This window comes from Nestor notabilis, unplaced genomic scaffold (genome assembly GCF_000696875.1).
Source record: "Nestor notabilis isolate BGI_N333 unplaced genomic scaffold, ASM69687v1 scaffold20120, whole genome shotgun sequence".
Classification (NCBI taxonomy): Eukaryota; Metazoa; Chordata; class Aves; order Psittaciformes; family Psittacidae; genus Nestor; species Nestor notabilis.
In genome coordinates this window covers 1,061-16,409 of record NW_009911797.1, presented here as the reverse complement: position 1 = coordinate 16,409, position 15,349 = coordinate 1,061, and the positions used below count along the sequence as shown (strand labels likewise).

The 15,349-nt window shown below is 36.6% G+C and overlaps 1 protein-coding gene across 1 annotated transcript in view; it reads left to right on the top strand.

The window, feature by feature from the left end:
* The window catches only part of PI4K2B (phosphatidylinositol 4-kinase type 2 beta), a 16,904-nt gene extending 1,585 nt beyond the window's left edge, over positions 1 to 15,319 (top strand). Inside the window, exons 2-9 of the mRNA XM_010016490.1 lie at positions 3,785 to 3,985; positions 4,493 to 4,624; positions 6,394 to 6,547; positions 8,122 to 8,189; positions 8,694 to 8,793; positions 10,281 to 10,414; positions 11,478 to 11,537; positions 14,635 to 15,319. Coding sequence (XP_010014792.1) covers positions 3,785 to 3,985; positions 4,493 to 4,624; positions 6,394 to 6,547; positions 8,122 to 8,189; positions 8,694 to 8,793; positions 10,281 to 10,414; positions 11,478 to 11,537; positions 14,635 to 14,808 — 1,023 coding nt within the window. The 3' untranslated portion in view covers positions 14,809 to 15,319. The remainder of the gene's footprint in view (positions 1 to 3,784; positions 3,986 to 4,492; positions 4,625 to 6,393; positions 6,548 to 8,121; positions 8,190 to 8,693; positions 8,794 to 10,280; positions 10,415 to 11,477; positions 11,538 to 14,634) is intronic.
* Positions 15,320 to 15,349: the final 30 nt, after the last annotated feature.

Here is a 15,349-nt window from a genome sequence, read left to right as displayed (position 1 = left end):
TTCCTGCTGTCACACCTAATGCTGTTAATGTGAAAACCCGTTTGAAGTTTCTGCAGACTTAAACTTCAGGTCACTTCCCTACTTCAGCAGTTTAGCTCTTTGTAGGTTTTCAGGTTTTATGCTTATATATACATATTCAAACTTCCTACTGTTTTTAAAGATGTACTTTAAATTAGGATGATACCTTATTTAATATGCAGTAGGAAGAGATCTGAGTAAGTAACAAAATACTGGTTTAAATCAATACTTTTTCAAAAATCCAAGGCAGGATATGTCCAAAGAGTATTCTATGACATTATGCTAAAACACTTTAAAACTAGTTAAGTGTGCTTTTTGGGGGAGCTTTTCTTAATGCTGTGCAAGCAAGGTCTTTCGTTCTTAGACAGTTAGTAGAGAGATTACTAAGAAAAAAACATACTTGTTCTTTATTTCAGTATGCGCAAATCTGTTTTTTGTCTAAGCCTGTCCAGACTGATTTTGCAGGTTTATTTGGTGACCAGCAAATGCCTGAGAGACTCACTGTACCCTGGGGCTAATGAGAAATTACTTACACACTATTTTTGTAACTACAGTATTTCGGGTGGAACACCTTATTTCCTTGTTTCTTATGTGGTGATTTTTTTTTGTTGGTTTTACTTTTGTTTTGCGTGAGGTGGTGGTTTTGTTCAAGTTTCTAAGTGACTTGCACTCCCCTTTTATGCGGGTCATTGATTTGAATTCAAGTATTTAGTAGAAAGTAAGATTTAAAAAAACTTTTTTTTTTTTGTGGGTTCGAGGAAAAAATCATTGCAAAATAAATGAAAGTGTTTGTCAACATGGGACTGAGAATAATGATACTGAGTTCCTAGCTGACTCCAAATTTTGCTTTTATTCTGTGCACTAAATTTAGAGCTTATCTAAATTAGTTTTCCACATTAAAGGTCTGATAAAACTTATATTGTCAATAGTACAGCTCCCATTTGTAGAATGGATTTCACATCCTGTGTGACAGAGTATTGCATCATTCTACTTCAGACCAGTTTTGTGACTTGCTTTCTCCTGAACTTCTTGTGTAAGCTCTTCCCCAGCGTAAGGAGGAGGAGATTATTAAAGGCATACTAAACCTTCTTACTGGTCAGCTTGTGAAGTGTTTACCCACACTTATACCAAGTTATAGGTAAAATAACCTGGTACTGCTAGCTCATCTAATTTGCTGATTTGGGTCTATCAGAATGATTAAAATTGCCTAATAAAAATTAACTTTTTTGTGCTTATTGGCATAGTTGTATGCTGATATGAAGCACTTCAGTATTTAAGCAGCACTATTGCTGAAGTATTGGATAGTTCTGCGTTTTCTCTTCATTATGTAACCAGAAAAGTAAAAGACATTGTGTCTGTTAAAAAGTGTTCTGCAACATGTTTTTGACAGCTTAGCTATTGGCTGATTGGTAATGCTAATGGAGTCCTGCAAAATTAAGACTGGCCTTGTCTACATAATGAGCTTTCTAGTTCTACTTTGGTCCTCAACAGCAGTGGTGCTGCAAAATTTAGCAAGGTTCTAACTTCAGTGAAAACTTAAAAACCATATCTAGATTCAATAGTACAGTACAGCTAAGCTCCTTCTTAAAATGGACAGTTTGTAGGAAGTATTATCCAAAGAGTGATTCAGAAAAGAGACAGTTAATGGCTTGGCATTAATAATACAGTGATAGTAAAATACAGTAATAATCCACCACGACATTTCTGGGAAATGAAAAGCTGCTGGATTTGTTTTGAGCAGACAGATACCTATGATTCAATAGGAAAAAAAATCATTAACTTTTTAACAACTCTAAACCTAAGGTTAGAATTTTGACTTAACCAATATACCAAGTAAATTCAGTTTCCAAAGAGGTGGGATTCAAAGAAAAAAAAAAAGGGTGAGACAATATCCTGGCTTTCACATTGCATAGAGTATTTATTGTACTTTTTGTGTAGGTCTAAATTGAATTGTGTCTCTGCAGTTGCATAGAACTTGCTCATCACTTTGAATGTAACCTTAGCATCACAGCTAACAGCATACCTAAACCGAGAATTTTTGTCAATTTGCTTCTTTCTCCTGCTGATAGGAAACTTATTTTCTAGAATGAATGCAAATAGTGATATTTTGTAACTTATTTTCCTGGTAGTTCATGGGAATGAATCAGAAGAGATGGACAAGACAGGTGATGCTGCTAGCGCCTGGTGTCTTGTGTAATCTGTTTACAAACTAAATGAAGTAGTTCTCTGTATTTAGTTTCTCTTGGACAATCTTGGACTAGTTGGATTGTCTCGGACACAGTGGGTGAAAATACTCTAGAAGCTTGAAGGTCACCTGCTTGGGTCCTCTCCCTAATCTGGTTGAATTGGCAGCTGCTGAAGCTGAATGCTAGTTTCTGACTGCCAGCAAAATTGCTCATGACTTGAGTGTAAATCAGGTATGAGTGTGGGTGCACAACAGGCAGTGTTTAGCTTATTGAGATACTCCCTTTTTTGGTAAGGATTCAGGAAAGGACTAATGTGTGAAAATGCTTCTTAAATAGTTGTTTTTAGATATTTATTAGAAATTTATTTATTTGCCATGGTTCTGTGAGAAGGAATGAAAATACAGCATTTCACTTGAGCTATAGAAGAGTCATTACATGGACTGTATGCAGTAGGCTAAAGTTTATTACAGACAAGGCAAAGTTATATACTTCATTGTGGTAATAATCTGTGGTTTGAGGTAAACAAATACAGAATCACGTGTAAGAAAGGCACATTGAGAAATCATCTATTTAGTGCCTCTGATGAGGAGCAGGATTGTTTTAGCATGATTCCTGATGAATGTCTGTCTAACCTTTTGTTATTGGCATCCTGTTTTGGAGACTCTAGAACCTGGCAGTCTGTTCTGGTCTTTGTAATTCATCTGCTGTGATTCAAGCCTATCATTTCTTGGCTCATTAATGATAACTGTGCCATTCCTTTTTTCTCTGTAGAAACCGATTACGAAGTTCCTTGTGCCCCATTTTCTCTTAGGCTACACAATCCCTGTTCATACAGTCCGTCATTATTTGCCTTTTGTTTGTTTGGTTGGTTTTTTTTGTTTATTCTCATTGTTTTTTCAGCTTTCTCCAGTTCATTAACAGATTTCTTGAAGCATAGCACCCAAAACTGAACACAGTACTCTGAGTGCTTTCAAGCTTTGCTACATGTCTCCAATGTAAATGGTGGCTGACAGTGTGAATCATTGTCAGCTCTCAGTTGTGGATTCTGCAGCAGTGGTAAACTACTCCACTTTTTGGAATTGCAAAATGCGCTCTTGCATTTTGATGCATTTTGATCCATTCAAACTTAAAGCCATAAATAGAAAAAAGGTAACATTGGGTTATTAGCATTCTGTGTATTTATCACTTTCCTGGAACCATTATGTCTCTTGTCTGAAGTATCTTGGTGGGATGAAAATTATTTTTAAAGCTACTTTTAAAACCTCCTTTTTAAAAAACTTGGAATAGAAACCAAGTTATTCAAAAATGCAGTCCTCATTAATTTTGAAAAACTAGCAGATGTTAGCTGGGTTTGATTTTTCTGCTCTGAATAGCTTATTTTGAATTTCTTCTAGACAAGCATTCTACAATAAATTTATCTGGAGTACCATTTTGTTTTATTATTTCATTGTCTAAAAAGATCAACTGTAAAATACAATGTGTAGTATCTAACCAATACTTTCAAATAACTAAATTTCAAAATAATTTTGATCTTTTGCAACTCAAAGTATTCATGCTTTAATTTTTATTATTTATCCTAGAAAATTATTGGAGTGTTCAAACCAAAATCTGAAGAGCCTTACGGACATCTAAATCCGAAATGGACCAAATATTTTCACAAAGTTTGTTGTCCTTGCTGCTTTGGCAGAGGCTGCCTCATTCCAAATCAGGGATACCTCTCTGAAGCCGGTGCCTATCTTGTGGATGACAAGCTAGGACTAGGAGTTGTACCTAAAACCAAGGTAAAAGTGAAAATACATAAATTATTAAATGCAAAATAATAGTGGCAGATTTGTCAGTCTCTGGACTGTACTTGTGGTGACATCCTTGTATATCATTGTCCCCAATTAGTTTATAAACTGTTCTAAATCCAAAGGCATAGTTGTTTGGTGTAGATATAGTGACTGTGATTTTTGGTTTAAAGGATAAGTTTTAGATCTTAATTGAATTTCTTCTTTGGAACCACTTCAGTTTCTACCATTTTCTGATATTTTCATTTCCTTGTGTTTTGGCAAGATACAAAATTGCAAAAATTGGCATGATGCAAAATTGCAAAAGTTGGCATATAAGGATTCCCATTTTTCTTTTGGGATATGTGAAAAGGTGAATATTTGCTACTTTACATAGAATTTGTCTGTTGGAAATGCCTGATGCTTCCTTTTTGCTTTGTTGACAACTAATTTAATTGTAAATTTATGATTGAGATAATGAGGAATTCTGAGCTGTGTTTTTAACTTTCATATTTTAAGGTTGTCTGGCTTGTCAGCGAGACCTTTAATTACAGTGCAATAGATCGTGCAAAGTCAAGAGGAAAAAAATACGCTTTAGAGAAAGTGCCAAAAGTTGCTAAAAAATTTAATCGAATTGGACTACCTCCTAAGGTAAGATGGAAAAAGTAATTTGTGCATTTGCTGATTCTTATACAAACCTTTGGATTAAAAAAAAAAAAAAAATACTTACAGGTAACTTCAGTAGTGGAAGAAAAACCTTGTTGCGTGTTGAAAACTGTCTGTGGATGACTGAAGCTTGATAAATATGACTGTTTATCCACTCATTGTTCCTTCATTTGAACTACTTTAATAATCTCGCCACTTCTTGTTCCAGTTTGCAGTGTAGCTTTCTGCTGGGGGAGTAATATGTTAAAGTGTTGTACATCTCTCACTATTTTGGTCTTTTCCTTTTCTTTTTCTTGACTGTTAAGTTCATTTCTCTTCAGTATCATTTTTTAGATTGTCTGATTTTCTCCCCTGCAATTTGCCTAGTTATGTAATTTTTCCTAAATACTGGTGTTTTTTTTTTTTCTTTCTATTTGTTCTATTGTTTTAGGTGTACTATTGTTACGTTCATCTTACCTTGCTTTCATCTTGTGTGCAGTACTCCAGTGACTAAAACCCCACATCTTTATTGACTAATGAGCCTTATTTTATCCCCCAAATACCACCACAATGATGTTCTCCCTAAACTTAAAAAACACAGATTATATACAGCTTGGGTAATCCACTGTGCCAGTTCTCAGCAGTTTTGATCCATGTGACATACGTTATGCAAGCTTGTATCAGCGTGGCTGTTCCACATGCTCTGTGTTTATTCATGTGTCTGTATGTGTCATTCATGTGTCTGCATGTGTGCATTTTACTTCTCGAATATAAGTCTTTGTCTGGATTTTAATCCTGAGGACCTTTCCTGTTGCCCATACGTATGGAGCTGATGCAGTATGTAGTTTTCTTCCTTGGACGCTTTTGAGAAATGTATTTCAGCCATTTTCATGCAGAAAGAGTTTGTCTTGAAAAAATGGTTAATGCTGCTTTTCTCATCAAGGAAACATAGGAACTTTTCAGAGAGGAAGTTTTTGTGTGTTTTGTTTTTGTTTTTTTTTTTCTCTCCTGTAATTTTTGGTGAGATTCCTATGGACTATTGAACTGATGGGGGGGGAAAAAAAATAGAAGGCTGCGTGGAAACCTCACAGCAGCCTTCCTATATCTGAAGGGGGCCTACAAGGATGCTGGAGAGGGGTTCTTCATCAGGGACTGTAGTGGTAGTTAAGGGGTAATGGGTTTAAACTTAAACAGGGGAAGTTCAGGTTAAGTATAAGGAAGTTCTTTACTGTGAGGATGGTGAGACACTGGAATGGGTTGCCCAAGGAAGTTGTGAATGCTCCATCCCTGGCAGTGTTCAAGGCCAGGTTGGACAGAGCCTTGGGTGACATGGTCTAGTGTGAGGTGTCCTTGGCATGGCAGGGGGGTTGGAACTAGATGATCTTAAGGTCCTTTCCAACCCAAACCATTCTATGATTCTTCTTTTTCTCTGTTTCAAATATTGCTCATAATGGTGAGTGTTCGCTTATGCTGAGCTGCCTGGCTACATTTTATTTCTGGTAAACTCAGCAAGTGCTTAAGCAAATATTAAAAAAACGCCAAACAACCACAAAGACCTTGCACCACCCCCACACCAAACAGAAAAAACCCTCATGATTTCACCCTTCCTTTTTTTAGAATTTAGGAATGAAAGAGAAACAACTTTGTAATCTTTTTATTTATTTTTTTTTAATGTCGTATTTCCTGTGTACTTTGAAAGTACATAATCAGTTTTTCTGTTTCGTTATGTGACCTAGCCAAGTGCATTTTCCAAATGCAGTTACTAAATGTTTCAGGTTGGCTCCTTCCAGCTGTTTGTTGAAGGATATAAGGAAGCTGACTACTGGCTCAGAAAGTTTGAAACTGATCCTTTACCTGAGAATACAAGGAAGGAATTTCAGTCACAGTTTGAAAGATTGGTTATCTTGGATTATGTCATCAGGAATACAGGTATTTGTTGATATCTATCTACTTCTGTGAGGCAGGAATGATAAGCAATGCTGGCCGCAAGCTGCTGCTGAAGGCTTCTATTGCATTTCAGGTGCTTTTCTCACAATTGAGGGCCAGAATGTTGCATTTTAAACTTTAAAAAAATTACTTCAGATTCGAACATTAAATATTGCAAAGTCCAAACAATCCTTTTTGACTGTTACTTGATATTTTTAAGTAATGGAAGAATTCAAGAACAAATACTTCCATTATGCTTCAATTCTGTAAGTAGGCTGTTAACTGTTTCCCGCAATTAGGGTAAGTGATGGTGAGGTTTCAGGAATCATAGGAAAAGCCATGACTACCATTCTTTTTATGCTAAGCTGGAGTTGAGAACAGCACAGTTTTGCATCAGTACAAAATAGTTAATATTCATTGTGACTAGGCATTGAAGTACAACTGCGATGTGTGAATCTTATTTCTCCTGCATTCTTGTTTCTTCCACTCAGAAGCTAGGATTCTTCTGTTGCCTATGTAGGTGTTTATTTCCCTCAAGAATCCAAAGGCAGATTTATATTTAAAATATACTCTCTTTGCTGCTTTGTCTGAGGTGGGCGTCTTTACTCTTCTTCAGATATATTGGCTGGAGTTAATTTTTCTTAAATTCGCTTATTAGAAAGGAATCCGGCTGAAAATAAGTCACTTAACCTGTGGCTTTTTAGAAACAAACTAAAGTTCCTTAAGTACGTAATACTTTCTAGCTGCAGTTGTGATTTCTCGGCTTTATCAGATAGATCCCAATGTTTCCAGATGATTACTGTGTCCTGTAATGTTCTTAAAATTGTAAGGAAAATACTCAAAATGCAGAACATCACTATGTGGATGGCTTTACCTTCATCTACTATATTTAGTAATGATAGAACGTGAAAAACTTCTGATGGATGTTAAACTAAAGTTAGAGGAGCACCTCAAGATGACCTACAAATCCATGTAGTCATGTTCTAGCTGAAAGACATTAAAGCTTCCAGTGTCTTGATTTTTGTGTAAATGGTGCAGATGCTTTTATCTTCTGAAAGGCTCTTCATTCCCTTCCTTTCCCCCGCTTCCAGTCTTTGAAGAGTCTTTTTTTTCCATGTAGTCAAATGTCATACAGTATATGATTTTTCAGGGCTTCTTCTTTTCCCTGTCAGCATTAAAACAAGCTTTAAAGTTAAGTCATCGTGGTACTGCTGCTGATAGTCTTTTCCCCAGGAGAAGTACGCACTATAGCCAATCTTTCTCCATAAAATGGATGAAAATAGTTTCTCTTAGCTTACCTGGTATTTTGTTGTGTATTCAGCCAGCTGCGGAAATTAAAGCAGTAGTACATACCTAAGAACACTTGGTAGATTTTTTTGGCCTTTCCAGTAATTCAGTTGCCTCATACATTTCTGTAAAGCTAAAACATAATTGTGATGGAGAAAACTCTTTGAACAGTTTTACCTGACTCTTTTGATAAATTCTCAGTAAATTTACAATATTAGTCATTATATATCACTTTAGATGTCGATTTCTTTATAGATGACATATTGTGACATGCATTTTCCTGTTTAAAGACAGAGGTAACGATAACTGGTTAGTCAGGTATGAAAAACAACATGATGGACTTGATCTGTCAGATAAGGTAAGAAAATTGTACTCTGAAAGTTATATTCCTTAAATTGTTTAGTGTTATAGCTTGGTCTTGCAGGGGGTTTAAGTGCATGGCTTTAATTCTGGTGCATGGTCTCAAGAATTATAACTGCAAATTATTCTAGGTGAAATGAATGGAAAAGGTATTTGGATTAGACTAGTCTGGATAGAAGAGTGCTAGAAAGTATTTTTATTGTTCTCTTTATTTTCTTCATCAGCATGGGCTATAATAATAATGAAACTGCCCACTGTTGCTCAAGCACACTTCTTCAGCTATTTATATGCTGCTCTTATGTTGTATTTGGGGGAAGAGCTGCTCTTCAATGGTGGTAGAGTAAGAATTACACATGCTGGAGTTGATTTGGGTACTCCTTTATGTTGTTTAAGTTGACTTTAAGTGTGAAGCTATCAAGTATATTACTTAGTATTTTTAATGTATGTCACCATTTTCATAAGCACATAGATATCACTTGTTCTTGAAATATTCCTTCTATAGGATAACCAGTGGACTGTAACTAAGGAATCTACCATTAAAATTGCTGCAATTGACAATGGTTTAGCATTTCCTTTTAAGCATCCTGATGAGTGGAGGGCATGTAAGTATTGCATTCTTCAATCATCTTCCTTTTGGGAAAGTAACTTCCAAATAAGTTTTGTTGTTTTTTGTGGTTTTTTTGTTTGTAACTTGGGTTGTTGTAGTGCAAGGATGACGTTTGGAAAGGCAGAGCTCAGCTGTATAAAGCTAGCAGAGGACATAATGGACAGCACAGAAGGGTTAAGTAAATTAGAAGTGAGAGTGGGACTGAGGTGCAGTGAAGACTTAAAGGCAAAAGGCGTAAGAAAGAACAAGTTACTTACTTCTGACTTTGCCTCAGTTCTCAGTTGTAAGATTTGCTCTTTAGCTCTTGGGTCTCAGAGCTCATAAGCAGAGCCTCTGGGAATGATAATTACCCAAAGCAGAAGAATGGAAGCACGTAAGCAAAAGAAACATGCAGAAGTTCATAGGAGTAGATGGGGTGCATTGAAAATACCATGGGAGCCGGTTGATGTGAGGCTGTTCTCTCGGCACCTGGGAAGAGTGTAGTTAATGTGGGAGGATGCTGATGACTACAAAAATGTATCACACGCATCTTCAAGAAGGGCAAGATGCAGAGTACAAGGAATCACAGGTAGCCAGCCTAACATCAGTCCTCATGAAGATTGTGGAATGGATCCTCCTGGAAGCCACGTTCAAGCACACGAACAAAATGGTGATTGGGAAGCCAGCAAGGACAAACTGTGCTTAACTGACTAGACAGTTTTTAATGCTGACTGGCCTAGTGGATGAGGGAAGGCAGTGTATACTGATTTTCGTTGACTTTTGTGAGGCCACCTGTGTAGTCTCTCATAGTGTCGTCGTGAAATGTGAGAGATGAGCTGGACAAACAGACTGTGAGCTGGGTGGAAAACTGTCTGGACTGTCAGGTGCAAAGGGCTGTGAGCAGTGTTAGGAAGTTTCAGTGGGTGGCCTGCTACTGGTGATGTTCCTTAGTTCCTGCAACTGGTACTGTTTCATGTCTTGTTTAGCATCTCTTGAAAAAGCTGTTTAATAGCAATTATGGGAGAAGTTAAGAATGTTTTTCTCAGCATGCTTACAAGTAGGCATTTAAATAAACTAAAAAAATGTGTTTGAAAACTAGTAGCTACTTTTTTGTTAATTCTTCAGGAGTCAAACATCTGAAAGATTTCTATTTGATTGCACCCATTATTTTACTCCAAAGGAAGCTGCATTACTAAACTAGGAGAAGGCTCCTACTGGAGCTTATTTATTTTATATACAGTGCAGTATTTAATTTTATACATATTTTACTGCTTCAACTAAATATCTGTTACTTAAAATATGTTTGCACTGTTTGGAAAAAAGGCTTAGTAGCTGTAAAGCTGCTTTTGTAACTGCAGCCAAAAGAGGTATATGGGGTAACAATGCTGAGAAAAATGGTGTGTTACCGACAACTTCAGTAGGCAGCAGAGTGCTGTGTCAGTGATAAGCACTTGAGAATGTATTTTTGCCTGTTAATCATTGTGTACTGTTTTTCTGCATTAGATCCCTTTCACTGGGCTTGGCTTTCTCAAGCAAAAGTTCCTTTCTCTCAGGAGACCAGAGACCTAGTTCTTCCTCGCATTTCTGATATGAACTTCGTACAGGATCTTTGTGAAGATCTTTATGAACTATTTAAGGTGAATTGAGTGCTGCTTTGAGTTAAGCATCACTGCAATAGCTAATATCTTTAATGGAACAGATGCTTTTTCTTTTTATGAGTTAACTTGTATGTCATGATAGTGTTCTCTTCTAGCTTTAACACTGGCATACTAGAAAGAGAATACATGATAAAGAGGAAACTGTCACTAATGTGGCTAATTGATAGTAGCTCATCTGAAAACATAATTACCTTTTAAACACCTAAGTTTCACATGATCAATTAAAGCTAGTTAACTTTTATAGCCCAGGTTTGTGTAAAAACTCCATTTAACATACCTGTGTGGTATGTATAACTTAAGATAAACTGTAGTAACCTGAGGAAATCGCGTATTTAACTTGAGGACCTGCATACCTTTCATAGACTTAATTTTAAATAGATGTATTGTGTGAAGTTGGTGCTGAAATCTTGACCCTGTTTAAAGTCAGTCGAATTTACCTTAAAGATACTGAAACTGTGCTACAATATTGAGATGTAAAGAAGTGTCCTTCTGTGAAACATTCTGTAAACAGTTCTTTCGGATGTTCATGTGAAACAATCCGAATGAACAGGATGGAAAGAAATGGAAATTTTAAAGTTCTAACGAAAATGCAGCTGTAATGTCAAAACTATATCCTGAAACACGCTTCCAGTGTTTGATCTTTGACTCAGTTGTATTCAGAGTGACTTTGGGTGGTCTGTTAAACCCAGTGGAAGTTGATTATTAAATAAATCTGAAGGAGGAAGTATTCTTTTGTCAGTAGAGGTGAGAGACAGAGCAGTATAACATGATGTGATGGTATTAAGCATACCTATCAATGTCCTAAAGTAGTATCTGCTCGTGTGGTTTATGATGGGGAATATCCTTCATTTCCACATACGTAAACTTGCTGCAGTAAATAGACGTTTTTGTGTCTCACACTATGACTATTTAAAGCTTCCAAAATTTATTATGGTATCGGTAAACATGACTATGCATATATTAAGTTGCTGAATTTGCATACTGAATATATAACTAGAAATAAATGGGTCATTCTCTATAATAACTGTTTTCTTTATTAAAGACTGATAAAGGATTTGACAAGGCTACTTTTGAAAACCAAATGTCTGTTATGAGGGGGCAGGTAAGACTGCTTTTTTACATTTTAATTTATGTATTTAATTTGCCATTGCTTGTCAGCTGTTTCTTTTCAAGCTACAAAAACTGACTCCTATTGAATCGGAAGACACTTGACGGTATTTTCATCTGAAAAGACTAAATTTCTTCATAGAGTTCGTTCTTCTTTGCATATAGATGAGACAGCAGAAATTTCCTGATTTTTTTAATAGTTATTTTTATAGAAAAAGTTTCCTTAGACAATGTAATTGGGTTTTATTGTTTTTGTGGGAGATAGGGGAGAACATAATACCTGTATATTCATAGAAGGTATTTAAAAAACAAAACACTGGAGAAGAGTCATAAACTTGAATGGAAAATTTGGTGGGTAATTTCATTATGTTACTGACTTTATTTTGGAGGGTTAACTTGATTATTGAATTACTCCTCACAAGAAAGCAATAATAGGTAATGAAATTTCTTCAATCCTAGCAAGTATCAGAACCATACTTGGAACCAGTCCAGTTGTGTTCAGATTAGAAAATTGATGATGATTAAGCATTGGTTTGTTGTTTTGGGTTTGTTTCATTTTGGGTTTTCTTAGCACTGAAGCAAGAGAAGAGAAGGGTTTCTCCGTCTTCTTGTTTTAAAATTTAAGACTGGTGTGATAGAGTAGGAAACAAGCTTTAGCTAAGAAAAGTTATTTAGCTCATTATAGGCATAAAAGTGATTTCTGAACATGTAGAGGAGTCAGACTAGATAAATTAATAGTCCCATTTGCCCTGACTTTATTGAAACTGATTTCTGTGTTCATAAATTCCACACGGACAGTTTAAAGCCTGATATTCACAGTTCCTCGAGCAGGTTAATCTGACGTTTTGTCTGTAGAGTTCCCTGTCTCAAGAGTACCTTGCACAAGATGGCAGCTCTGCTTAGTCAAAACATAATCCCAGTTAACATTAAGTGTGGTGGCTAAAAGCCAACAGTCCCTACTTGAATTATAGGAATTCTTTCTGAAAATATTTCTGAGAAGTTTGTGCAGTCACTGGAAGGTCACTTCTGCAGGATTCATCCATCTTAAACTGTATTAAGCAGCTTTTTTGTGATGAGACAATTGGCTACATGGAATCTGTTATTTAACAAAAAGCTTAAGGAAAAAACCTCATCTGTGTAACTGAGAGAGATCTAGTTAAGGTTGTCTAAATAAATTTCCCATTATAAAGGCTGTAGCTGGACCTTTTCTTTGCATACTTTCCCTGAAGTGGATATCAGCAGAGATTTAATTTATTTTAAATATTACTCTAGCTGTATGAGAATGGGCTTCACCGTCGGAGATGTCAGGTTTTCAGGCATGGATTTTGGGAAGAAATAAGGATGATGAGTTATTCTTGGATGTGACTGGAAATATATTAGCAAATTGTGCCTTTTAGCACCAATTTTAGACTTGCCTTTGGTGTAAAGCCAAAGCATGTTACAGGGACATTATAGAAGAGTTAAGATGAATTTGCAGGGTAGCCACAACATCTGTAAATACATCCTTAAAAATAAAAACTTTAAGAATTCGAAAATTCAGAATCTAGTGGATAGAGGGTGAAGAGAAATATATCTTGCGTGTTCAGGGCGAGATCTTTGAGGTAGCAAAAGTAGTTCACGTATTTTTGTGAAGTGTGTATGCGGGAAATACTGAGAAGGGTTTCAAACCCAAGGTAAACGGTTCTCTCAAGAATATAGAGACTAAGAAACCAGGTAACGCAGATCTACAAAGGGGATTGCCTTAAAAAATGTAAATGTCAAGTGGAATTGCTGGAAGAGCTGAATTGCAGTAAACCCTCTAAAAAACTATCAGGATTCTTCAAGCCATGGAAGTGCAGAATGAACAGGGAATCAGTAAGTTCACAAGGAAGAAAGGGGCATTGTGGAGCAGAAAAAGAATATGATGTTAAGGATAATTGAAGTGTTTTACTAGAACTAAATACACAGAATCACAGAATGGTTTGGGTTGGAAGGGACCTTAAAGATCATCTAGTTCCAAGCCCCACCCTCCATGGGCAGAGATACCTTCCAGTAGATGAGATTGCTGAAAGCCTCATCCAACCTGGCCTTGAACATTTCCAGGAGTGGGCATCAACAACTCTGAGCAACTTGTTCCAGTGTCTCACCACCCTTGCAGTATAGAACTTCTTCCTTATATCCATTCTAAATCTTCTTTCAGCTTAATCCCTTCCTGCTTGTCCTATTACTATATGTCCTTGTCAAAAGTCCCTCTCCAGATTTCTTGTAGATCCCCTTTAGGAACTGGACCTTAGAGGTCTCACCTGAGTTTTCCCCAGGCTGAACAATCCCAACTCTCTCAGCTTGTTCTCATAGGGAAGGTGCTCTAGCCCCCTGAGCATCTTCATAGCCCTCTGGACTCACTCCGACAGGGTCCACATCCCTCTTGCGTTGGGGGCCCTAGAGCTGGTCACAGTACTGAAGGTGGGGGGTCTCATGAGAGCAGAGGGGGAGAATCGCCTCCCTTGACCTGCTGGTCACACTTGGTTTTCTGCAGCCAGGTTTGAATTGCTGGAAATTGAATACTTGCCTTGGTTTTCAGCAGGTTAACATTGAATGTGGAGTAAACTATCAGGGTAGTTCATGAGCACTGAGGGATTGGAAGGAAAATAATATATTGCTGGGAGCTAAGGTCTTGGCACTGGTTTTGGTGTGGGTTAATGATATGGCTTTATATCTTCTGATATGAAAATAACTTGTAGTTGCAACTACTGGAAGATCCTATGTTAAATACATGTTGATTGCTTTCTTGTAGCTACTTTTTTTTTTTTTTTTTTAATTAAACGTGTGGTGCTCCTAAGAGCTGTGTTAAATTTAAAATGCTGTTAGATTTTTGTCGCCAGCATTTTCCAAAATTTTGGAGGACATTGAATGACATATTCAAGAAAAGATCATCAGGATGGTCAGCGGTGGGATGTCAGAATGTTACCGAACTATTTCTACTTGCAATAGAGTATCTTTAAAGAAATAATTCATTTGACAGCACAGTCATCTACAGAATTGATTTAGGAGTGGCATCTAAAATTTTTAAGTTCATTAACCACAGTTCTGTTTGTATGCTTTTGCTCTTACAGATATTAAACCTTACTCAGGCATTGAAGGATGAAAAGAGTCCCATTCAGCTTGTTCAGATGCCACGTGTGATTGTGGAGCGAAGTACCACTGGAAGTCAGGGCCGAATTGTTCAGCTGAGTAATGCGTTCACACAGACCTTTCACAGCAGGAAGCCTTTCTTTTCCTCCTGGTAGCAACAAAAACGTGTGGGAAGAGTAAGTTTCTCTTGACTTCAGAAAGCTACTTCTGTGTAAAGGCTCTGCAATAATGTACTTCTGTTGTATGCCAAGAGCTCTGACTGCCAACACCTCAGAACTTAAATTCTAAAGACTTAAGAAATGTATTTTGAATGTAATAAAAGTTTACAATTTTTGTGTCAAAATTGTGAATTCTTATGTCAGGGATGAGAAGAACTTGTCCATACTGTATTTTTATACGCTAAGTTAATGTATTCCGAGTAAGGGAAGCTACACAGTTTGCATATGCTGAGAAACTACTTTTGAATACAACAGAAATTCTTTTTGTTTCATACAAATGTGAGAACCTGTACACTATTGACTTCTTTTATATGGTCTTTAAAAAAAATAATTGCAGAATGTTATCTTTGATTGTAAAAATGCTTTTCCCTGGAATTTCTTCCTGATATTTTAAGCTGTTTGTAGAGTTTTGTAGGCTAGTTACTTGAGAAGTCATGCACTTTAAATAAAAAAAGTGGGGAGGGGAAAGGGAAACGGG